The sequence below is a fragment of the Petaurus breviceps genome, unplaced genomic scaffold (assembly GCF_028583685.1).
Source record: "Petaurus breviceps papuanus isolate PSGF00001 unplaced genomic scaffold, PetGlider_PUasm1.0 174, whole genome shotgun sequence".
Lineage (NCBI taxonomy): Eukaryota > Metazoa > Chordata > Mammalia > Diprotodontia > Petauridae > Petaurus > Petaurus breviceps.
In genome coordinates this window covers 58,818,509-58,843,606 of record NW_027185761.1, presented here as the reverse complement: position 1 = coordinate 58,843,606, position 25,098 = coordinate 58,818,509, and the positions used below count along the sequence as shown (strand labels likewise).

The following is a 25,098-nucleotide window of genomic DNA, read 5'->3' as shown; positions in this document are numbered from 1 at the left end:
TTTTTTTCGGACAAAAAGGATCAAAACATGGAACCAGGAGAAGACAACAAAGTCAAAACTTCTGCATCAAAAGCTTCCAAGAAAAATAGGAACTGCTTGCAGGCCATGGAGGAACTCAAGAAGGATTTTGAAAATCAAGTAAGAGAAGTGGAGGAAAAATTGGGAAGAAAAATGAGAATGATGCAAGAAAATCATGAAAAGAGAATCAACAGCCTGACTGAAAAAAATAACATTTAAAAAAATAGACTAACTCAAATGGCAAAGGAGGCCCAAAAAGTCAATAAGGAAAAGAATGCCTTAAAAAGCAACATTGCCCAGATGGAAAAGGAATTTCAAAAACTCACTGAAGAAAATAATCCCTTCAAAATCAGATTGGAACAATTGGAAGCTAGTGACTTCATGAGATATCAAGATACTATAAAACAGATCCAAACAACTGAAAAAATAGAAGGCAATGTGAAATATCTCATTGTAAAAACCAGTGACCTGGAAAATAGATCCAGGAGAGATAATTTAAAAATTATTGGACTACCTGAGAGCCATGATCAAAAAAAAGCCTAGAAATCATCCTTCAAGAAATTCTCAAGGAAAATTGCCCTGATATTCTAGAAACCAGAAGGCAAAAGAGAAACTGAAAGATTCAAGCATCACCTCTTGAAAAAGATCCCAAAAAGAAAACTCCTAGGAATATTATAGCCAGGTTCCAGAGTTCCGAGATAAAGGAGAAAATATTACAATCAGTCAGGAATAAACAACTTGAGTATTGTGGAAACACAATCAGGATAACACAAGATCTAGCAGCTCCTACATTAAGGGATCGCTGGGCTTGGAATATGATATTCTGGAGGTCAAAGCAGCTGGGATTAAAACCAAGAATCACCTCCCCAGAAAAACTGAGTATAATGCTTCAGGGGAAAATATGGTCATTCAATGAAATAGGGGACTTTCCAGCATTCTTGATGAAAAAACCTGAGCTGAACAGAAAATCTGACTTTCAAAAATAAGAAGAGAAGCATGAGAAGGTAAACAGGAAAAAGAAATCATAAGGAACTTATTAAAGTTGAACTATTTGCATTCCTACATGGAAAATTGATCATTGTAACTCATGAGACTTTTTTTAGCATGAGGATAGGTGAAGGGATATATTATGTACATATATGTAAACACACATACATATATATGTGTATAGGAGGGTATAAGTGTGTGTATACATATATATGTGTGTGTATATGTGTGTACATGTATACATAGACAGAGGGTGCAGGATCAGTTGAATAGGAATAGATAATATCTAAAAAATAAGATTAAGAGGTGAGAGAGAAATATATTGAGAGGAGAAAGGGAGAGATAGAATAGGGTAAAGTATCTCACATAAAAGAGGAAAGAGAAAAGGGAAGAGCAGGAAGGTGAAAGAGAATGGGTCAATTTTACTCTCACTGAATTTGGCTTAAGGAGGGAATAACATACACACTCAACTGGGTATCTTACCCTACAGGAAAGTAGGGGGGAAGGGAATAAAAGAGGGGATGATAGAAGGGAAAGCAGATTGGGGGAGAAGATAGTTAGAAGCTAACACTTTTGAAAAGGAGCAGGGTCAAAGGAGAAAACAGAATAAGTGTGGGGCGGAATAGGATGGAGGGAAATATAGTTAGTCTTTTGCAATATAACTACTATGGATATATTTTAACTACACATGTACAACCTGTTTTGAATTGCTTGTCTTCCCAGTGGGAGTGGGTGAGGAGGGAAGAAGGGAAAGAATCTGGAAATGAAAGTTTTAAAAACAAATGTTAAAAAAAATTATTTTTTACATGCAACTGGGAAATAAGAGATACAGGCACTGGGGCATAGAAACCCATCCTGCCCTACTAGAAAGTTGGGGGGGCAGGAATGGGGGAGGATATAGGAGAGAGCAGATTGGGGGAGGGGTATTCAGTAGGCTTGCTATATCTTGGGGTGAGGGTAGGGGAAAGATGGGGAGAAAACCTGTAACTCAAATTCTTGTGGAAATGAATGTTGAAAACCAAAAATAAATAAATAAATTGGAAAAAAAATAATTTAAAAGAATCATACATGAAAGAGAAGCCATAACACAAGTTTGTACCTGGCTTGGTGTTAAGTTTGATCCACTCTATGAGCTCCTCCTGGGGTAGATTGCTAAACTCCCCAATGATGCTCCACTGGTGCTGAAGGTTGGCCAAGCCCTGCACTGACATGATGGCCAACACAGCAAAAGCGACAGTGCCGGGGTGCACTCTGCAGAAGAGCCACCCAAAGAGCTGCAACGAGAGAACAGTCACCCATCGCTTCTGACTGCCAGGCGCTGGCTACTCCCCGAGCTGACACCGCGCGGGCTGTGGGGACCCCAATCCTGGGCAGGGGCGCTCAGCACCCCCCGCAGCAGCTGCTCACGCAAACTGTGTGCAACAGGAAGCAGGACAAAACAGGACGGGGAGCAGCCGCCTGGTGTGATGGAGGGTTGTGCACAGGCACCCCAAGGAGCCGAGAATCTAGAGTGGGGCAAAGACCCAGCTCTGCTCACTTATTCACTGCGTGACTGCGTGGCTTTAGATAAGTCACAACCTGCAGCTCAGTCCCCTAATCCGGATCCCCCCACACAGCCTTCACATCAGAGGCTGTGGTGAGGAGCCAACGGGAAGTGCCCAGGAATGAACAGGAGGGGTTCTGTCCAGAGCCTTGGAGCTCAGGGCAAGCCCTCTGTTTTGGGAGACATTAGGGACAATTTGTAAACAGACACAAACTAGGAAGTGTTGGCCCCTTGGTACAAACCTAGAGAAGATTTGCTCAGCATTCACAAATCAACAAATAGTCACAACCGTTGTTCTGTGCTCAACACTGAGGTCCAATATAAACATGATTAACACGCTTTACAGTTCCATCTTAATGTGCTTTTATCAATAAAATAAGCTCACATGATTAATGCACAGATCTAGAAGTTTTCCCAGTCTACTATTCAACTGAAAGGAATGTTTTCTAAGTAAAATACTTATATGTAAATAAATACCTAAAAACCCTGTATTTCGGGGCAGCCAGGTGGCGCAGCGAGTAAGAGCACTGGCCCCAGAGTCGGGATGACCTGGGATCAAATCCAGGCTCAGACACTTAGCACCCACCCAGAAACACCTGGCCGTGTAACCTTGAGCAAGTTACTTAACCCCAATTGCTTAAAAAAAATGATAAAAAAAAAAATTTAAAACCCTGCATTTCTTTTTTTTTTTTTGCCTTTTTGGAGGGCAACTGGGGTTTAAGTAACTTGCCCAAGGTTACATGGCTAGTATTTTTGTGTGGGTGTTAAGTGTCTCAGGCCGGAACCAAACTCAGGTCCTCCTGACTCCAGGGCCAGCGCTTTACTCACTGCGCCACCTAGCAGCCCCGAAACCCTGTATTTCTAATGTAAATTCACAGGTTGCTGTGTGTGCATTAACTTAGTCCTGTATAATACAGAACCAAAATAATGATAAATTAATAAAAGAATTTAAAGAAAATTTGGAGGAATCGAAAGACTTTTTAAAGTCTTTTTAAACCAACAAACATTAAAAGGCCTGATCCTGGAAGGGAGATGGGAGGCAGGGTGTGGATGAACACAATTCCTTGCTTTTTTTCTGACTAAATAACATATCACTTAATACCATAACTATGGCAAGAAGCTATGGTTTGGTAAAAGTCAAATATTCACATAAATTCAAGGAAAAGTCTAGTCAAACAAATATTCTTTTCAGACCAGCTTTTCAAAGTAAGTTCTATGTTATGCTAGGTGGCAGCTCTGCTCATCACACACACACACACACACACACACACAGAGTGTGTGGCAATTTTTGGCATCCTCAAAGCCATGCTGGCAGCTCCGAGAGATACAGAAAGCATAGGGGATCTAGTTCCTGCCCCATGACCAGCTTGTAAGACGACCATCTTTAAATAGAGAACACAGAAAAGTGTATAACACATACAAACTCTACATCTAAGTGAAGAGGGAATGAAAAAGAAGTAAGCAATGTCAGGTAGAATTTTGTAGGAAAAGGATTAGGGAAAAATAGAGAACATTTAAAATTTACAGCTACAGTTTTTAAAATGGTTTAATAGTTTTTAAACTAGAGGCAATTCAGTGATGAAAGGTAGAGGAAATCTGTCATTGCTGCACTAATTCTAAAAGTTTAAAACAAAACCCTTACCTGTCTCGAGCAGATCAAAGAAGCCATGATACACATGTGTGGTGTCAGAAATAGTTTCAGTCTCATAATTAAAACACCAAGGACTGTATAAGCTAATAGTTGCAATGCATGATAAACCAACTGAAAAATGAAACAAAGCACAAGTGTAAAACAAGAAAAATGTTTACTCAACATGGAAGAATTTTAAAGAATTAAGCTTCTACACTTTAAAAATGTATTACATTCCTTACAAAAAGGAATATCCTGCTTTTACTCCATTATTTATTTCTTATTTGGTAAAAAATGACAACCTAGTTATTAAAATGCATTAAATAGTTAGTGTTAGTCAAATCAAATATTCATTCAGCTAACACACATTTCTCTCTTCACACTACTGTCCGAGGCCACCTCCCTATTCACAGGCTATAGGATCACAGATCTGGAGCCAGAAGGGGCATCAGAGGTCATATAGTCCAATGTCCTCCCTCACTGTACAGGTGATGAACCTGGGCCTCAGAGAGGTTAAGGGACTAATCAGATAGGTCTCTGATTGCAAATCCACAGGTTTAATCCTGATGCTATCAGTAGAATCAGAGGAAGATGGGGAAGAAGCAGATGACTACAACTCCATCCTAATGACTAATTCAGGAAGGTAATTTAGAGAAATGTGGGTTGCAAATGCAACAATGCTGTCTTAGGAGGCCCCATTTCAATTTATTAAAAAGAGAGATTACATCAAACACTATATTTAATCAGCTGTCAAGCTGTATGATAGCAAGCTTTTATCAACTCTGAGATGAAGACATGCAGGCCATGCTTATTTGTGGATGACTGATGACTGCTCAGAAGTGAATGCACCCATCTGAGAGATACAGCCCCTCCGCTCCTGGGCACGGCATTCTAGGAAGGATGCTGACAGGCTCTAGTTCATCCAGTCTGAGAGCAATGGCTTAGAGCTTTGCCCTTTAAGGATCCTTTGAAGAAAGGGCGAATGTTTACTTACCCAGGGCAGGATTTGTCAATGTTAGTCAACAAATATTTATGAAGAGTTCATTATGCGCCAGGTGCCGTGATAATCAAACACCCAAGACCCAAGGAGAGGGAAAAACAGCCCACACCGTCAAGGCCACATTCTAACAGGGGACACAACACACAAAGTAGGCTCGTACAAGATGGGATCTGAGTAGCTGGAAGGTAAATCTCAGAGGAAAGGCAGTGGCAGTGTGGTGTGAGGGTGTGGAGAAGGCGGGACTTAAGTCTTGAAGGAAGCAGAAGGGAGAAGACAAGAGCAAACAGTGAAAAGACCCAGCATCCCAGGACAGAGTCCTAGGCAGGGAACAGAAGGGCTGGTGTGCTGGACCATGGCATCCTCAGAGGGCAGTAAAGCATATGAAGGCCGGCATGATGGTAAGGCACTGGATCACAAAAGGCTTTAAAAGCCAGACAGGATTTCATATTTGATCCTCAAGGTCATCGGGAGCCACTGGTGTCAATGACTGGAGGCGGGGGCAGAGGGAATGAGGGAATGTGCTGTAAGATATCACTTTGGCGGCTGAACGGAGGATGGAGGGAGGGGGAGCCCAAGCAGGAGGCTATAGCTGTCAGTCTTGTGGGATGGGGGAAGAGAAGGCCTGCCTGAGACAGTGTAAAGACAGACAGGACCTGGAGGGCCTGGATGTGGAACAGATTTTTGCCCTCAGAAGCGACAGGGACAGATTTCATTTGCAGAGAACTAAGAAAGCAGTACACTTAAGGACTGGTGCCGCCCCAGACTGGGGTCTGCTTTTAGCACCAGCATTCTCCAAGCAAAGGCGGGCTTCTGTGATGCTGGGGAACCTTCGGATTCCAAAGCCAGGCTGATCCAACGACACCCCTTTGGTGGCTGCCCACAGCCACTGGAACAGTGTGAGCAGGAAGGAAGCCCTGTGGGCTCCTAGAAGTTGCTCCACTGGCAGAGTCTTGGCAGGGTTTCCTTCCTATGAAGCTCTTCAGAGCATATCAAATGAGAGGCAGTAAATTCAGTCACATGAATCACACTCTAATGTACTCTACACATCCTGACACTGAGCCTGCAGGGCTCATGACAAGAGCCAGTCGATCCAGGAATTCTCAACAACAGACAGACCGTGACCATGTCTGCATAAGATCCTTAATTTAGCCATACAGGTGAATAAATTTAAAAAAAACTTCATGCATGTAAAATGTTTACCTCTCCATGATCAAACTGGTGCTTTCTGGAATTCAAAAAGAATGAAATAATTAAGTTATTGTTGGAACAGCTAAATAAAAAACTTCATTACTGATATACTTTGAAAAAATTTGTGAAATTAAACTTCATGTCAAACCATGAACATGAAACATCAATTGCTACAACTGAAAAAAGCACATAGAATACAAAGGCTGCCCTATGCCATAAAGGGGCTCTTAGATTAGATCAGCCACTTCCAGCTTTCTGACAGATGTACTTGTCCCTTACTCAGTGCCCACATGTTACAGGTGCTGTGCCTGGGTCCTGGGGCACTTGGCAAGCCCTTGCTACCACAGCCCCTTTCTTTGCTTTTTGCACTCAGAAGTTGAAACTCACTGTGGGAGTCTCAGGAGATGCTGCATGATGCCCAGAGGCCTGGCCTAACTCCCCCTGTGCTCATGGTTCAACACTCAGGGTCCTCTCCACCCCTACCCACACACCTGCCCTCTTGGGGACACGGTCACAGAGCCCCAGTCCTTAGGCAAGAGCTGTAAGCCTTCATTCAGTTAAAAAATGGAGACAAACAGGGAAAATGAGATGGCAGTGATCCTCCTTCTACCAGCACCGCCTCCCTTTGACTTACAAAGACACGTTACACCCCAATATTGTGACTTTCTCTTCCACTGGCAGGCTACACAGAGAGCTCATCAGTCATAGTACTAAACGTCCGAGCTGCTCCTGTAGAGGCCAGCTCTGCTTCTGCCAACAGCACCTGCCAGGCCACATCCAGAAGCTGCTCAACATGGCCATGTGGATCCTTCCAGCTTTTCTCTGGGGCTCCCCTGAAATAAGTGACTGTGAGAGGCCGGGAGGCCCTACCATAGAGGAGCAAATCACTGAGACTCTCTGCTCCCCAGGGAGCTCTCAAGGATTCTAAATGGCAGGACAAGTGCTGATGTGCATTGGGAGAGGGAAGTTCCCCAGTAGAAATTCTCTAACTCAGATGAAATCGTAGTTATAGGACAAAAAGGCGGTAAGGAAAATAATATGATGCTAGATAAAAGGGGGTAGATATATGAGCAGATAAAGGGAAGGAAAAGCTTAACTCAGAAATGAACATGGATGGCAGAAAACCTGAATAATAAAATACTATGTAGCAGAGATTAATACAGAAATAAATATTTGATTTAATTTATTAATTTAAATTAATAATTTAATACAGCAATTAATATTTTAAAATGAATAACATATTTACCTTATATGTGTACGCTGCTTAGATATCACACACAAAATATCACTAACAGTCTGTGAACAGAATTTTTAAAACATCAGATTAATAATGCCAGGAAAAAAACCTATTTTCCAACATTCATATTTTCTAAATGAGAAAACTGATTAGTATGAAGGAGAAAGTCCCAACACTAAAGAGAAACTCTTTTTCAGTAAGAAGTGTTTTCCCCTTTAATTATAAAACTTCTGGCTAAGTAGCTCAAGGATGGACATTCCTAGGATTGAAGCCCATCTTACCTCACTACAAGAACTAGGAAAGATCTCCTTAGACAATCTCACCAGTTTCCCCAACCAATCATTTCCTCCTCCTCTCCTAAGGCATCGAAACAGAAAAATTAAGCATGGGCGCCCCTCTTCTTCCCTCAAGCCAAGCTCTGTGGAGTCTCTGCCCTTTAAGCCTCCTCCTCCTTTCCCTTTCTCTTCAACACTGGCTGCACCAGCCTTAGGCGAGTTAAATCTATGTGACTGGATCAGGCAGGGGTAGAGAGGAGGAAAAACAAACTAGCCTCAACTATCTCCTTCTGGGCTTAATGAGGCTTTGAGGCACGTGGGACACAGAAAACAGGCAAGCGCTGCAAGTGCAGACCTCGAGACCCTGAGGCCCGCATGTGGGTCACACCGATTCACAAAATCCAAACCTACCTTCCTAACAATCACAGCAAAGACCACAAGGACAACCGGAAGTAGCAAAGTCCTCATGTAATTCAGGGGAGTCTGAAATTCAGAAAGACATTTTAAGTTGGTGGATTAATTTCCTTCAGAAACAATGATCAAAATGTGAAATAAGTTAAAAAGAAGTACTGGCAGGGAAATTTAACAGACCACTCAGTCCCGTTTTCCCATTAACTTCCACCAGAAAATTGTCTATGCATTCCTGTACAAAAGTCTTCCTTAATATGGGGTTAAAAACGTGATACTAAATGTATTTCCCAAGTCCTTGTCATTCTTAAATAGTGAACATTTATGGTCTGAAAGATTGCTATCCATTTTTATGTTTGCTATTCTTCTTTCTAACTTAACCAGATATGGAATTGAATATATTTTTTCTTTGCATCACATAATTTCTAAAAAAAATTATACTTAAAATGTTAAAGGTTGCAGTATCTTTAATATCTATCCCCAGACTTTTATTTGTGTGAAACACTCTTGCAGTGTTCCCAGGAACAGGACTAACACATGCCGTTCTATGTGTAGTCAGGTTTGGGGGGGGGGGGGGGAGGCAAAGGGACCCACAGGAAACACTGATCAATGAAAAAACTCTGCAGAGTTAAACTCCTTTACTTGGGGATATGAAGCTGAAGGATCTAAGCCATTTACCAAAATGCCCTAGTGCTTGGAGAGCCTCTACCCAAGTATGAAAGAGTGTGGCTCTGCACAGAAAAGAAGCTGAAATATGTAACAAAAATAAATATTCATCTAGTCTATTATAATCCTGTTTTGCTGAATTTTTTGCTTAAATAGCATTCTGCTACAAAAGTCTTGAGAAAGTATGGGCTTTGAAATTTCTAAAGTGACTTTCATTTGTTTCTCCAACATCATCCTAAAATCTATTTCAACAAAATAATCAATCACTCTGATTTCTGAAGTTAGCATCACTTAAACAAAATTGCAATGTCCTTGAAAAGAATGTTTATAAAGAGAGCAGGAAACTGGTCTCAAAGCATATCCTATCTTCTATGGAAAGACCATGCTATTTCTCATTTTACAATCATTTAAAATAAAATTAGTCATTCAATAACAAAATATACAGTCTGTTAGATGCTTTACAGAAAATTAATAATAATAACAATAACATGAATATGACATTTTAAGGTCTCCAAAGAGCTTCACCTATATGATCTCATTTGATCTGTGTAATGATTCTGTTATTGTCTTATCGCCATTTTACAGATGAGGAAACAGAGGCTGAAAGAGGTTAACAGGCTTCTCTCCGTCCATAGCTACAAAAGGGGGATTTGAATTCAAGTCTTCCTGACTTTAGGAAATCCTTATAGTCTGTATCCTAAAGACAAAATTAGATACTACCTAAGCAGGGATTTCACCGCCAGAGAAGACAGAAGACCTGGGATGGAGAAAACAAATGGTTACTTCTGCATTTAAAGGACAGAAGAGTCCTTTAGGAGTGTGGTCTGCATCTACAATCACAGCGAAGTACCGTAATTGAGTTTCTTTTATTACTTGAGGATTTTACTGCAAACACCTGATAGGATTTCTCTCACCTTGTTATTTCATCACTAAGACAACAGAGAATTTCCATAACCATTTCTGGGTTTCAAAGCACCTTTACTCTTTGGCCCAAGGCTTAATAAATGATCTGATATTTATTAACACAACCCAAATATGCTTCCAAGGACCAACATTAGAGGCCGTTGGCGATGAGGAAAATGAGGCACAAAGAGAGTAAGTCATTTTGTCCAGGATCATTAAAATATGGCTTTTTTTTTTAAGCATCTCACAATAAATCACAGAAAACAAATTTACAGACAAGGTTTCAAACCCTGTTTTCCAAGGAATATATCTCATATTTACACCTGTCTTTTTATTTTTTAAGCAACTGGGGTTAAGTAACTTGCTCGAGGTTACATGGCCAGTTATTTCTGGGTGTGGTGCTAAGTATCTGAGCCCGAATTTGATCCCCAGATCATCCCAACTCTGGGGCCAGTGCTCTTACTCACTGTGCCACCTGGCTGCCCCTTTACACCTGTCTTTTGAAAATTCTTTACTTTATTCTGTTATCTCTATAGCTGGGGGAAGGGGAGGCGGGGAGAAGAGACACCAAAAGCAAGACATGGACTTTACATTATCTCATTATCTCCCTCCAACCTTGCCTCCATCATTTTACAGATGGAGCATCGTGCACTGACTTGTGCCAGTGAGTCAGAGGCTGACAGCAGCCTTGGAACCTCCCAGGGCACCAGCTCACACACATCCAAACACTGGAATGGTAAGTTTGTGAACGGCACTTTAAAGACCCAGAAGCTTCAGGAGAGTGAGCAAAGAACTGAACAACGAAGGGGTGTGTTTGGCTCTTGAACAAAGTCCACTTAATGTCCCTACGTTTATTTCTTCATCTACAAACCACTAATCTTACCTTACCCTTTTTCTACTTGTCAAATAAGGGAATGGACTTTAAAGCCCTCTGTAGAAGGACCTCATCCTGATTCAGGAATGCCATCTCTGTACAAAATGAATGGCTGAACCAGAGGGTCCCAGGCCCCAAGAAAGGACAGCTAGAAGCACATTCTCACCTCTTTTTCCATGAAGTCAAACTCTGCAGCACAGGTGTACATTAAAGTGTCAAAATCCTTGTAACTGAAGAATTTGGATATTAACAGGTTGCTTATGTGAGCCTAACAAAAAATAAAGCAAAAGGCAATTCAATTAGGGATTCTTTCAAGACTTTATTGCTGATACCTGGAGATAATCAGTGGGGCCTCCCCAGTTCCACACTCATCTCCAGTTCTCACCCCTCTTCTCCACTTAATTGTGGCCTACATCCCAAGCTTGCTCAAAACAAAACAAAAACTAGATATCTGAAATCTCGTAGTCATACTTTGGTTTAAATGACTATCAAGGTTTGAATTTACAGGAGTCCCTTATGGTACATTAGCTAAAGTACAAATCCTACTTAAGATGTGAGGCCCCACCTTTACTGGAAGAAGATTTGGATGGGGAGACTGGGCACTGGTGTGCCAGCACCCTTGACAAAATACTACCAACTTGTGGATAAAGAGATCAGTTATGCCCTAAAGATAAGTGATTTAACACTAAATGTTATTGTAAAAGGACAGTAAAACTGATCTTGAAATCAGTCAATTCATTTCAAGCAATTCAACAAACATTTATTAAGACCTCCTATGTTCAAGGCACAGCACTAGAGCTAAGGAAGAGAGAAAGATAAGCAGGCACTTAAATTCTTGTTTATTGGTTGACTGAAGTTTACAATCTAATTGGAAGGAGGAGGGGATGTGGGGATGGAGGAGGGAGAATGACCCATCCACTGAAATAACTATTAATATAGAATAAGGACAAGAGACAGAAGCAAATCTAGTAACACGATCCAGTAACAGCCAGCACAAGCTAGCAATGGCAGAATGTTGGTGTAAATGCTAGCTGTATTTAAACAGTTACTAGTTTGTAGGAATTGAGAAAAGTTTAGATGCCCCTAAAAGTTCTAAATTTCTTTCCCATCAAAATCTTAGAATATATTATTTATTATTCATAAGGGCAATGATGTATCACATTCAAACTATAATCTGAAGCTAGACCTACCCTCCTCCTGGCCCAGCAGAATGCCTTGTTTTAATGTCCCTACATTTATTTCTTCATCTACAAACCACTAACCTTACCTTACTCTTTTTCTACTTGTCAAATAAAGGAGTGGACTTTAAAGCCCTCTGTAGAAGGACCTCATCCCGATTCAGGAATGCCATCTCTGTGCAAAATTCTGTCCCCCTAGGGACCTCCTTCTTTCCTCCTCTATAAGAAAAAACCCCTGGGTATTCTCTCCAATCTTCTTCCCTCCTCTTAGTTCTGAGACGCAAAGACTTTCTTCTTAGAAATCTGAAATCTCGTTTCTTCAGCCTTCTACAGAAACTCTTTCACCAGGATCATCTAACACCTTACCCAGTCCTCACCTCCTAGACCTTCCTGCACATTTGGATGCTGCTGATTACCACCATCTTTCTTTCTTTCTTTTTTTTTGGAGGGCAATTAGGGTAAAGTACAAAGATTCCTCCTCAGTGAACCTCTACGTTTCTTTTTTCTTTTTTCCTTTTTGGAGGGGGCAATTGGAGGTTTAGTGACTTACCCAAGGTCACATGGCTACTAAGTATTAAGTGTCTGAGGCTGAATTTGAACTCAGGTCCTCCTGACTCCAGGGTCAGTGCTCTATTCACTGTGCCACCTAGCTGCCACCTATCCCCATCTTTCTATGCTCTCCCTGCTCTCTCCATGGCCTCCTTATTTCCCCTGTTTTTTTTTTCTCTCTATTCATATGAACCCCCTTTTATCCCTAAGGCATACAAACTCCAATGCTTCCATCGAGGGCATCCCCCCTTCTTCATCATCTTCATCAATCTCTATTTCTAGACTCTACTCCTACCCTGAACTTGAGTTCCACATTTCCTTTAGTGTTTATGTCTAGGTGGAACCTCAAATCCAAAAGATGCAAAATCAGATACATTTTATCCTCCTCAAATTACCACTCCTCTTAATTTCCCTGTTTCTGTTGGTGGTACCACCACTGACTTAGGTTCAAAATCTCAGGTGTCATCTATGACTCGTTCCTCTTCCTCTAACCCACTACAGACTGTGCCACTGAAATATCTCTGGAATCTCAAAAACCAGAGGCATCCTCCCACCCTCTTTCAATTCCCATATGCTAGCAAACTTGCTTAGGCCTCTGTTCCAATTGAATCAAGACCGTTTTAACAAACAGCATCCAGCTGCTTTCCTAAATCCTGGACTATGTTACTCTCCTGCTCAGAAACTATTGGTGCCTTCCTGATGACCTCAATAAAAAATAGAAGCTCCTTGGTCGGTCATTCAGTCTTCCAAAAATGGCTCCCTGGAGTGGCTAGGTGTCACAGTGAATACAGTACCAGCCCTGGAGTTAGGAGGACCCGAGTTCAAATCCGGCCTCAGACACTTGACACACTTACTAGCCATGTGACTTTGGGCAAGTCACTTAACCCCAACAGCCCTCCAAAAAGCTAAAAAAACAAAAAACAAAAAGCAAAAAAAAAAAAAAATGGCTCCCACCTATAATGATGACAGCTGAACATCACACTCCTTCCTTTCACTCACTTTATGTTCCAGTTCTGTGATATTTGCCTTCAGGAGGCTCTTCTCCCACTCCCCTGACCCCAAGTGATGATCTCGACACCTATGGAAATCCCCCCATTTCACCATCTACTGCATCCCCCGGCTGGCAGTTGTCCCCTCCTCTAGAATCTCTCCTACTATTTGGCCCCACCCATGCACTTAATTATATTCCAAGCTACACTGTAGTTATTTGTCTATGTGTCATCCACTGAAGCAGAAGACCCTTGAGGATACACTAGGATTGTCCCCTCATCTTTGTGTCCTCAAGCAGTGTCTTCAATAGAGCGAGTACTTAAGCTAACTGCCTCTAACAATTCAATTCTATAATTCACTGAACACCTGCTATGTGTTAGGCACTGTACTCAGCCCGGTCCTGAACTTAAGGAACTTCTGTCCTGCTGCCCTGTCTGACAGCAAACTCAGCTCTACATCGTAAGGGCTGAGGAGGCACATCCTAGTCACACGGCAATACTGAGAACTATGAAACTACCTAAGTGTTCTGTTAAACTATGAGCCAGTAGCAATATCCAAACATGTCACAAAGGAAATAAACACAAAGAAATGATCAATTTCACATAAGTGAATCTCAAAGAGTTAATACCGACGGGGAATTCCCAAGTGGAATGACCTCAAGAACACCAGAATGATAAAGGCAATCTCAGTTTTATCTACAAGAAGGATAAAAGAGATTGCAGGGATACACAGCACCCCATTCCTTACTTATTTCCCCCAGTGAACAGGCCTTTATTTCTTGGAAGGATATGAGGGGATGGAGAAGAAATTTTCCCAATGAAAATCTGGAAAATTATAGAAGTCTTACCCAGTCCCATCTTGCCTCCAGCAAACTAAGGTGCTCACCAATGAAAGTCAATAATCAGTGTGGCAGCATTCAGGCACTACTAACATTATAACCAAGTTATTTCTCATTTGCTTTCTAGAACACTTAGCACATCAAGGAGCTATGTTGGAAAATTCTAGATGGCCCCCTCCACTGACCATTTTCTTTTAGTTCAACAACTCTGGTTGGTTTATTAGTTTAAGGAGCTCTCTCTCTCTTTCTCACACACACACACACACACACACACACACACACACACACTCGCAAAGATTCTGGCCACTCAGTATCTCTTGCCTTTCATTTTATACATGATGAGATGTTAAAAAGCAGCCATAATTGATAATCATGTAGTGATGTGTACAAAATCATTCTTCTGATTCTAGTAAAATTATGTCACCCCTCCTACCTGAGTCAATTGCAAGTATTGTTAGTTATCTTATATTTTATTTTTAATTTCCGAAAGCCCCTTGATTTTATTCTTCCTAGATATAAGAAACAGTAGGAAAACAGTTCTAGAAGATTCCTAAAAACTTGCATTTCCTCCTAATTAGTTTCCTTCTAATTAGAGAAGTATATCTTCTGCAAAAGCTCAATTTGGATAAATCAGTTAAGATTATTTTGAAATCCTCATAATCTCACAATACTAGAAACAAACCAGTAACAACACAAGCCAGTTATCAGGAACAATAAAAGAAAGACAAGTAGGCCCACTAAGCACTCCAATGCTGTCTTCTGTCACAAGAGGGGAAAAGCAGGAGCCCAGAATACAAGGCAGCAAAGTATGGCACAAGAAGCCTCAATTTAAAATCAAGAGGGTGTGAGGGTGTGGGTTCAAATATTGGCTCTATCAAGGCATTTAACCTGAGCCTCAATTTCCTTATCTGTAAAATGGGAGGTTTGGATTATATCACTAAAGTCCCTTGTGGATCTAAATTCATCAATATTACGAAAATGGATGAATGGGCTCTAAACTATATTTTTTGGGAGGGGCTTCCTTAAGCCATACATATGTCCATATGTATAAAAGTTTAAACATACTTATAATATGGAAAACTAACCAAAATGTGAAAATTAATAAAAGAAAATAGTTTTAGAAAACTTCTGGAGACAAACATACATATGCATGCTTAGTTCATAAAAATCTTTACTTAGTTAAACTGAAAAATAGATTAGATTCTGTAATCTAATTTAGTGGCAATTTTTTAAAAAAATCTCAAAGTGATAGTTTCAAGTTGAGGATGATTCAATGAAATAATCACATATCAAGTCTTCTTGTATATAAGCTAAAACATACTTACATCATCAGCAATGCCTAAGATTTTAGAGGTTAAGTACTTCAATAAGACTGTTCCAAACAACCAAGTACATCCTTGAATAACCTAAAAAAAAAAAAAAATATATATATATATATATATGCAACTAGATTTCTTAAAATGACATAAAATTACTATGCAAGCCTTAAACAATAAAATGCAAAGTTGAATTGCTTACAGAATGGACATTACTGGCATCTAAGAACACAATAAACATAAGGAACAGAATGCCAAAATTAATCTGGTAAGTGCTAAAATAAAACAATGCTATTGGCAATTAATGTTTCAAACTAACATATTTTATAGAAGGCATATACAGCAATTTGAATTATCCTTGCTACACACACACACACACACACACACACACACACACACATTCCACTATCATTTCATTATCAAACTTTTGCCCATCCCGCCTTGTCACAAGGGACACAAGAGTAAAATTAAAAAAAAAACAACATTTTTTCCTAGTCAAACTAAAATAACGGTCCAAGTTTGCTTTGTGCACGCAAGGGGCAGCAGCATTACAGACTCAGAAGATGTGGTGGTGCCTCTGCACTGAATTATAAGCAATAGTTTATTTTCTTGAAATTTACTTGGAAGAGGAAAAAAAGGTAGCGTGGGTGATGTAAACAATAAGAATAACAAAACAGAACAAAACCCCTCATTAGACCAGATGGCTCCTTACCCATAAGCTGAGTGCAGACACATTCGCTTTCAGGAAATGTGGTCTCACTGCCAGGACGCCCTACCAAAGGCAGAGAAAACACAAAAAACAGCCAAGGAGCCAGTTAGAACTGGTAAATATTTGAACATCAAAAAAACAGAAAAAGCTCAGGGCCCTTAAGCATGTAGAAGTTACTCAAGTACCAAACATCCCAGGAGTAATGAATGGCCTTGCTTCTTGCCCCTCACAAAAGGGTGAGTGAGGGGGGGTTCATTTCTCCAGACTGGAAGATCTCCAAATCAGGGACTAACCAAGTCAGTCATTTTAAATTCTAAAACAATGGGCTCACCACACCCTATAAAGTAACAAATTCCTGTACACAAAAGGATTTGATCACAAGTATCTAGAAATGAATTTTTTATGAGTTTATAACTCTTTGTCCAGGATCCAGAATGAATTTCACATTCACCATCTAATATTAAATGAACTAACTCTGGCTATGCAAGGGATTTCTTTAAAACACCAACTATATGCTTACTCTGAAAAGAAGGTTTTAAGTCTTAATATTTTATCTTCTAGCTCATGTCTAAATCTAAGGCTGAAGTTAGAACCAGGGAAGAAAGAAATGTTTAGCACGTTTATGAGCTGGGGGTCACATTTATATGTCAACTCCAAACATCTCCAAGTACTGACTCGTCCATGGCATTGGCATCTGTCAGTAAATGGGAAGTGCTGATTTCCACATATTTTACTTTTTAAAAATCAACCAATCAACATCAGTAAATGCCTACTATGTGCCAGGAACTATGCTAAGTGCTGGGGAAAAAAAAGAGACAAAACATAGCTCCTCACAACAAGGAGCTTAAAGTCTCATGGGGGAGCTGACATGCAAGTAAATCTATACGAAGCAAGCTATATACAAGATAAAAAACAGGAACAAGGAAGAGTTCAATATTTTCAGAGCTGGGATCAAGGCATATAGGACTTAAAATTAGCAAGTGTCTGGTCTTTAAGAAGGAAGAAAAGTACAAGTGAGACTTAAATGAACTTGCTAAAGGTTCTGGATCCTTTAAGCATGTTACCACACTACCCATCCCAATGTACTTCAAACTTGGCAAAAATACCAGGAGATCAAATACCAAAAATCTGACACTCAAATGAAAACCTCATAGGAGAACCCTCTATTTCAGTAAAATTCTGGTTTCAAACACTGAGCACCACATAAATATAAATCCATGTGTTTATAGATAAACATACGTAAACAACATGCTATATTCTGAAGCTGCTATTTTATTTCTATTTGCATATAACACATACAAATGTGTAAAATATACATAAATATGCGCATACACACTCTCACTTATAAGCTGCTGGGAACCCATCTGATTCGTGTGAACTTGCCCAAGTGGGCAGTAGACTGCTTCCCCCTCCCAATGGGTTCACCCCATGCTTTCCCATTCCTTGCATCCTGAAACAGAAGGATGGCCCAGGATAGGAACAGCAGAGACTGTGACAGCCAAGATGCAGAAATGCAACCATCTAAGGATAAGTGACTTTTAGCCCCAAGGTAAATACAACTTTCTTCTCTTTTCCACTCTGGTGAGAAGAATTCCACAGTTATGTGGGGCATTCAATCAGTCCTTCATACATAAAGGTGATCAGCTGGCACATGAAGGTAAGAATACAGCATATTATTAACATACAATCAATAATTTTTACAATTAAAATGTAATACTAGGACTTGTCTTTGGGAAGTCCGTTTATTTTTATAAAAGCACAAGGAATTTAGAAACATGGAGAAAATACTTTAGAGTGAGAGTTGTTAAAAAGTGTGATGAGACAGGCTGGCCTGACAAAGGAAAAGACAGGGTCATCTTATTAAACTGTCTTAAGGCTAAGATGAAGAGAGGATGCTTTGACCACTATTGTAGTTGGTTGGTTGTTTGTTTTTTAATCTCTGGAGGAAACATCTGAGGATTAAATACATTCTTTTAGAAATTTCAGGTGGTGCCCTGAGAGGGCATATTTGTACAAAATGGGACAAAAAGAAAATCTAAAAGTTGAACTTATCTTCAGTGCAAAGTATTAGAAAGAACACAGCACAGGGGAGAGAGGACAAGTCTTGAGAATAGAAAAGCCTAGCCTCGAGTCCTGTGTCTGGTACATGGTTGCTATGTCACCATGGTGAAGTGACCTCTCAGGGTCTCAAGAGTCTCTTTAAGATGCTACATTACACTGATTCAACCATTCTGTAGAACAATTTGAAACTAGACCAAAAAGGCTACAAACCATGTATACACTTTGATTCAACAATACCACGATTAGGTCTCTACCCCAAAGAGATTTTTCAAAAAAGGAAAAGTATCTATTTGTACAAAAATATTTATAGCAGCTCCTTTTTCAGTGGCTAAGAATTGGAAATCAAGGAGACACCCATCAAAGAGGGAAGGGCTGAACAAGCTGTGATGAAATATTATCACGCTATAAAAAATGACAAGCGGGATGATTTCAAAAAACCCGCCAAGACTTACATGAACTGATATAAGGTGAAGTGCACAGAACCAGGAGGATGTGGTATACAGTAACAGCAATACTGTATAGTGAAGAAGTGTGAATGACTTAGCTATGCTCAGTAATACAGTGATCCAAGACAATCCTGAAGGATTCATGATGAAAAATGCTATCTGCCTTCAGAGAAAGAACTGATGTTGTCTGAATAAAACTGGAGAACACTTTTCTTCACTTTCTTTTTCATTTGCATTTTCTTGTACAAAATGACTAAAATGGAAATGTTTTACATGGTTGTACATTTATAATCCATATCAAATTACCATCTCAGGGAGTGGGGAGGGAAAGAAAGGAAGGATAGAATTTGGAACTCAAAACTTAAAAAAAAAAAAGACTGTTAATTGTTTTTACATGTAATTGGGGGAAAATAAAATATTATTTAAAAGTTAAAAAAAATTGTAAGCTACAGTTAAGATGTCCATCTGAATCTGTCAAATCATCTTGTCACTGATGAAGTGACAAGTCTAGACATAATAAAAATAATGCCCAGTAAACGCTTGGCCAGGGAATCCTTCCTTTGCTAGTAAGGATGAAAGGATTAAATGACCTTAAGTTAATGATTAAACTCAGTAATTGCACTGTTAGGTTTGAGTCTAAGAAATACTTACCCAGATAATAACCAAAGAGGAGGCATAATAAGAAGTTAGTAACATTGAGTTTCCGAACATCAAAATAAAACAAAGTGCAAGAGAGATCTGGAAAAACGGAAGGAAACAGAATTAATATACATAAAACAGAAATAATAACCTCAAAATATTTTGTGATTAACTAAATTGATGAGTAATAGCTGATAAATCTAGATGGATATAAATGCATTTTTTAGTCAGAAATAACAGTTAAAATTTAAGATCAAATGCCACGTATGTATGTATGTATCTATATATAGATATGTAAACCCTATTTATTAAGTCAACTTTATGCTAATTTTAAATTTTAGTAGAGTTCAATCTAATGAATTACAACAATAATCAAAACACCTAGTACATAAAAAAGAAAATAGGTAACAGACTAGCACTGTCCAGGGAATTCCATGAAACAAGTGTGGAAGATGGGAACAAAAGCAGGGAGAACTAATGGATTCAATTACAGATGCTCATTTTCTTTTGGCCTGTGTTTGAGAATCTATTGCATTTGAGGAGTTCAATTCAGCATCTTGGCCTCGTTAATGATTTTAGTTCATACTTGGTATGAACTGAACCTTAGCTGAGATTCCATGGGAAAAGCAGAGCTAAAGGGAGAGCTGGTTAAGAGAACGGCAACATATTTCACAGAACCCTTGGATCTTACAGAAAAAAGTCTCCCGGTAATGTGGGAAGTAAGCAAGATGAAGATTGTGAGAACAGAGAAATGTGTTAGAGATGATGCCCAACCACATTTGACTTTACATTTTTCAAAATTTATAGGCAATAGCTTTCCACTTCACTCCTCTCCTTAATTAGCACATCTACTAAGAACGCAGAAAGACTAAATCAGAGTTATGTAATTACCCAATGTAGTAAGTTCCTTGGGTGGCCACCTAATACAACACTGCTTTGAAATAAGAATTGTCCATGTTATACAATAATGCTGTAAATAATAATTTTATCTATGGCTTGCTAAAATATGTAAAAAGACAACTAAGCCCGAATCTTAAAGAGTTTGCTTCAGCACCAGAATAATTTTAATTTTTAAAAGAAAGTCAACATTACCATGTGGATGTAAATGATCTTCTTCAATTTACATACATCAATGTAACCCACAACATATACAGCAAATAACGATGCTATCTGAAATAAAAAAGAAATATATTTAAATGGTTAAAAGCAAAACTGTGTAATTTTTAATGCATATTTCTTCCACAAAGGAGGTTACCACTTATTTAAAAGAAAAAATATAATATATTGAAATATTTCTAAGCATGTTAGCATTTATAAAACTATTTTGTATTTAAAGGTTTAAAAAATGGAAAAAAGGAAATGAAAATTGTCATGTTTAATAATCCCACCTTATATAGTGATTGCTAAATCATTCAAAAGTAAAGCAACATGAAGGGAAGTTTAGTTTTACACTATTGGGAGATACTTATGTTTAATACAAACAGGTTGCTGTGATAGAACACTTTGCAGCACAAACCATGTACAAAGACCATGCAAAGTGTCTCTGACGGGCAGAGAGGAGGAGGAGGGAGCATTTTCCTATGAAAGGCCTCCTTTAAGGCTCAGTGAGGTGCCCGCTGTTTCTGGATGGCTCCCTGAGCCCACCTCTCTCAGACTTTCACCAAACACCTTCTCCAGCTCTGTCTTCCTCTCTCATGACACTCTATCTTGCAGATTCTCCTGTGCATATGTTGCCCCCCCATTGTAAATAGGGTGGGGCTCTGTCATTTTTCATCTTTGTAATCCCAATACCTAGCCAGTAAGATGGTCAATAAATTGATTAACAAAAATCTATTAAATCTTTACTCTGTACCAAGCACTATGCTAAGTTCGGGAGAGACAAAGAAAACCATACATCTATCCATCCATGTGTGAGTGCATGTGTATGTATCTAAATGTCAATGTGTAGCCCTACCCCCAAGGAACTCACATTCTCTAAAGATCAAACCAGGCAGTAACATACATACACGATACATACAGAGAAGGGGAAGGGAAGGCACCAGCTGCTGGAGGGGCTGGGAAAGGCCTCCTGCAGAGGGGTGGAAGATGAAACAAGGAGGGAGAGGTGAGGAGGAAATGGAGCAAGGCCAAGGCCAGGCCACAGAGACAGCAGGTGGAGAAACGGCAAGTGGGCCAATGCCCCCAGAAGAAGCAGAATGAAAAGGCAGGAAGGGGCCAGGCTCCTTTGAGCCTGGGCTTTGCTGATATTCGTCCTTTGGTTTTTTAAGAGGACCAATGACATCCAGGGTGAGGCAGAGCTGTGCAAAATCGTCAGAGTCCCGGAAGGCCAGTGGCAAAGGGCTTTACAGCTGACATAGGTGTATGGTGATACAGTTGTACCCAGGCTTCAGGAAGACCCCTGTGATGGCTGAATGGAACTTCAGACCAATGAAAAGACATCTTTCCCATGGGCCGCCTTCACGTGGAACTTGTTGAATTCTCTACCGTGCCAGGTCCACTGTTGGCAGTTTTCTTCCGTTTGCTATCTTCCCTCATTAGATTGTAAGATCCCTGAAGGCGGAAAGGACTTTCTTTCTTTTTCACATTTGTATTCCCAGCCCTTAGCACAGCAGGCACTTAATAAATATTTACCAACAACCGACTAGTGAAAAGTCTATTACAACAGACTGAGAGGGTGGTGGCTGAGTGGAGACGGGGTCACACATTAATAAACAAAGAAATGACAAGATCTGGCAACTGAGTGGGATGAGTGAGGATGGAGGCACTAGAGTATTATAGTAAAGCTGTGACTCTTGGGGGCCTGTGAGAATGCTGGTGACCCCAATAGAATGAGAATGTTAGGAAGAGGGAGAGTTTGAGGGAGAAGACAATGCGTTTGGTTGGAGGCAGGCTGAATTTGAGAGGCCCATGAGACATATAGTTCAAGATGTCCACAAAGATAGTTGGCGGTCTAAAGGGGATGCTCAGGAGAGACAGAGGGGGGCTACAAAGGTCTGGCACACTGACATAGAGCATATAATTAAACCCAGGGTGCCTGATGAGATCAGCAAGTAAGACAGAGCAGAACTTCTTAACCTGGAGTCCACAGATCCCAGTAAGTCTAGGAATTTGGTCAGAAAAAAAAACAACTAATCCTTATTTTCATTCAGCTTTGCTTTCCTTCGCAATCCTATGTATTTTGAGCATTTAAAAGCCTTATTCTGAGAAGGGATCCATGGCCCCCATCAGATTGCTAAAGGAGTCTACTATACAGAAAAGGTTAAGCAGTCCTAGTAAAAATGGAAAAGAGAAGAGAACCCAGAACAGTGCCTGGGAGGAATCCCTATTGGGTAGGACATGAAGAGCTGGCAGGTAGGAGGAAATCAGGAAAGAGTAATGTCACCAAAACCTCAAGGAGAGAGGATCAACAGTGTCCAAGGCTGCAGAAAGGTCAAGAAGGATGAGGACTGAGAAATGGCATTCACATCAGGCAATGAAGATATCACTGGTACCTCTGGAGTAGGAAATTTCAGGTGATTGAGACTACAATGCTGAGAGTTAAGAAGCGAATGAGAGAAGAGAAGTGGAAGCAGTGAGTCTGGACAGATTTCTCAAGGAATTTAGTGAAGAAGGGAAGGAGAGGTGTAATATGGGAGCCAGAAGAGGTGGTAAGATCCAATGAGGATGTTTTTAAAGAAGGAACGGGGCTTGGGCGTGTTTGGAGGAGGGAGAGACTGAAGATAAGAGAATAAGGAGGATAATGATCAGGTAATCTGCTGGAAACGATGGGATGGGAGCAAGGATGCAGAGGGACTGTCCTTGGTGAGAAGGGCCACTCTCCACCCAAGGCTGGAGTGAAAGAGACAGTGGGAAAAGATGTAACACAAGCTGGGGAGGAGGGAGAAGAGAGACACACAACATATGGCTTTACATGGAGGCATGAGGCAAAGTCCTCAGCAGAGATGACTTGGAGGAAGGCTTGAGGACAAGCTGCCGTGGAAAGTGGGCCAGGAGATCCGCCACACAGAGGCAGAACGATTGCCTTGAGGCAGGAGGGCCCCGGTGAGAGTAGATGGCACAGACTGGTAGAGGGTCTAATCAGCACACTGCCTAGTACATTAGATGGTAATTGGAGGCTCAAAGAGTGGAAATGACCCGACCAGGGGGCCAGTGAAAATGAGTATTCAAGTCAGGCCACAGGCCCACTTGATTCAAATCCAGTATTCTCTTATACAAACCATATGCCCAAGTGAGTACGTCCACTGGCCTCTGGAGAAAGCATTAGCCAGGTTAGGGGATTCTATAAATAAGAAGCATTTATTTAAAAAAATATTTCCTAGATACATGCCATGTACCGATATTTTGTTAAATGAACTAGCCTCTACAAAATCTCATCAATAAAACCCATAGTAAAATTAAAACAATTAGTCAACCCTGAAAAAAAAAAAAGCTAATGGATTAAAAAAAAAATCTAGCCAGACATTGAAATTCAGTGAAATGGCAAGCCTATGAATACTGGATCTGGACCAAATGCAGCAGGCCCCCAATTGAAGAGAACATGTGGATGGCTGTTTGGTTATTTAGGAAACATGCAAAAATCTCAACAATTCCCAACCGTTTATTCTTAAAAAATGCATGTGACAAAGGCCACTCTTCCAGCCCTGCTTTATGGTGGCCAATCACACAACACTATGATTTCAGAGGACAATGGGAAGATATGGGGTGGACCTAGGATGGCTGCAGAATATTCCCAAGGATGATCCCCCAGGATCAGACGATCAGAAAAGGAAGTAACTCAATCATGTGGTAAGAATGAGAAACTATGACTAGACAGGGAGCAAAAGTGCTACACTGCCATCCCAAACCTTAGAGGAGCCTGCCTGTGTTAGGCACATGCTCCGTGGAAGACCAAGGGAGGGGCAGGGATGAGAAGCGGGAGAGGGGCTGTGAAGTCCACTGCATGCCAGCTCAGACTTGGAACAGGCAGGAGCCTTAGAAAACCTCTTGTCCAAAAGAACTGATGGATTATTCAAAGTGTTATTATGTAGAAGGAGAAGCAGGAGAGAGCAATGTCAGCATGAAGTGCCCACCAGAAATTATACACTAGAGCCCCCTTAAATCTGCTAGAGGGGTCCCCTACTGGGTTCCTTGGAAACCACCTAATAGGCTCCAATAGTAAAGAAATGTTTCACCTGTGTTGCTAAAACATGCCACAGATTCCCTCGGATTCAGGTCTGTTTCGCTTCAGTAGAAATAATACTAAGGCTTTGTTTCAATAAGAATAATACTGAGAATGTTTTGCCTCAATAGACACAATGCTAAAGACACTGTACCCCTTAGAAACATATTCTGTTGCCAGCAATCACATTGTCTATAAAATTATGTCTAACAGAAAGTTCGCTGCTGTCTTTCGGTCTGAGAGGCAGTCCTGGCCGGTTAATAAACACTCCTATCAAATCATAATTGGCCTAGCTGTCCTGTTACATCTTGGGTGTCCATTACAACCAAAACCTCAAGGAGGGCGGATCGACAGCGGCCAAGGCTGCAGAGAGGTCGAGAAGGATGAGGAGTGAGAAGCGGCAATGACGGTATCAGCTGCCAAGTATGCTCTGACATTTCTTACCATCTAGAATCACAAGGTTATGTAATTTATAACTAAGATGA

The 25,098-nt window shown here is 40.4% G+C and overlaps 1 protein-coding gene across 1 annotated transcript in view; it reads right to left on the bottom strand.

The window, feature by feature from the left end:
* LOC138158191 (protein C-mannosyl-transferase DPY19L1) overlaps positions 1-25,098 on the bottom strand; it is a 114,004-nt gene that overhangs the window by 15,357 nt on the left and 73,549 nt on the right. Inside the window, exons 10-19 of the mRNA XM_069084280.1 lie at positions 20,548-20,625; positions 19,468-19,554; positions 16,313-16,372; positions 15,610-15,690; positions 10,896-10,997; positions 8,290-8,361; positions 7,613-7,662; positions 6,379-6,403; positions 4,191-4,310; positions 2,105-2,279 (exon numbers count right to left, since the gene is read on the bottom strand). Coding sequence (XP_068940381.1) covers positions 2,105-2,279; positions 4,191-4,310; positions 6,379-6,403; positions 7,613-7,662; positions 8,290-8,361; positions 10,896-10,997; positions 15,610-15,690; positions 16,313-16,372; positions 19,468-19,554; positions 20,548-20,625 — 850 coding nt within the window. The remainder of the gene's footprint in view (positions 1-2,104; positions 2,280-4,190; positions 4,311-6,378; positions 6,404-7,612; positions 7,663-8,289; positions 8,362-10,895; positions 10,998-15,609; positions 15,691-16,312; positions 16,373-19,467; positions 19,555-20,547; positions 20,626-25,098) is intronic.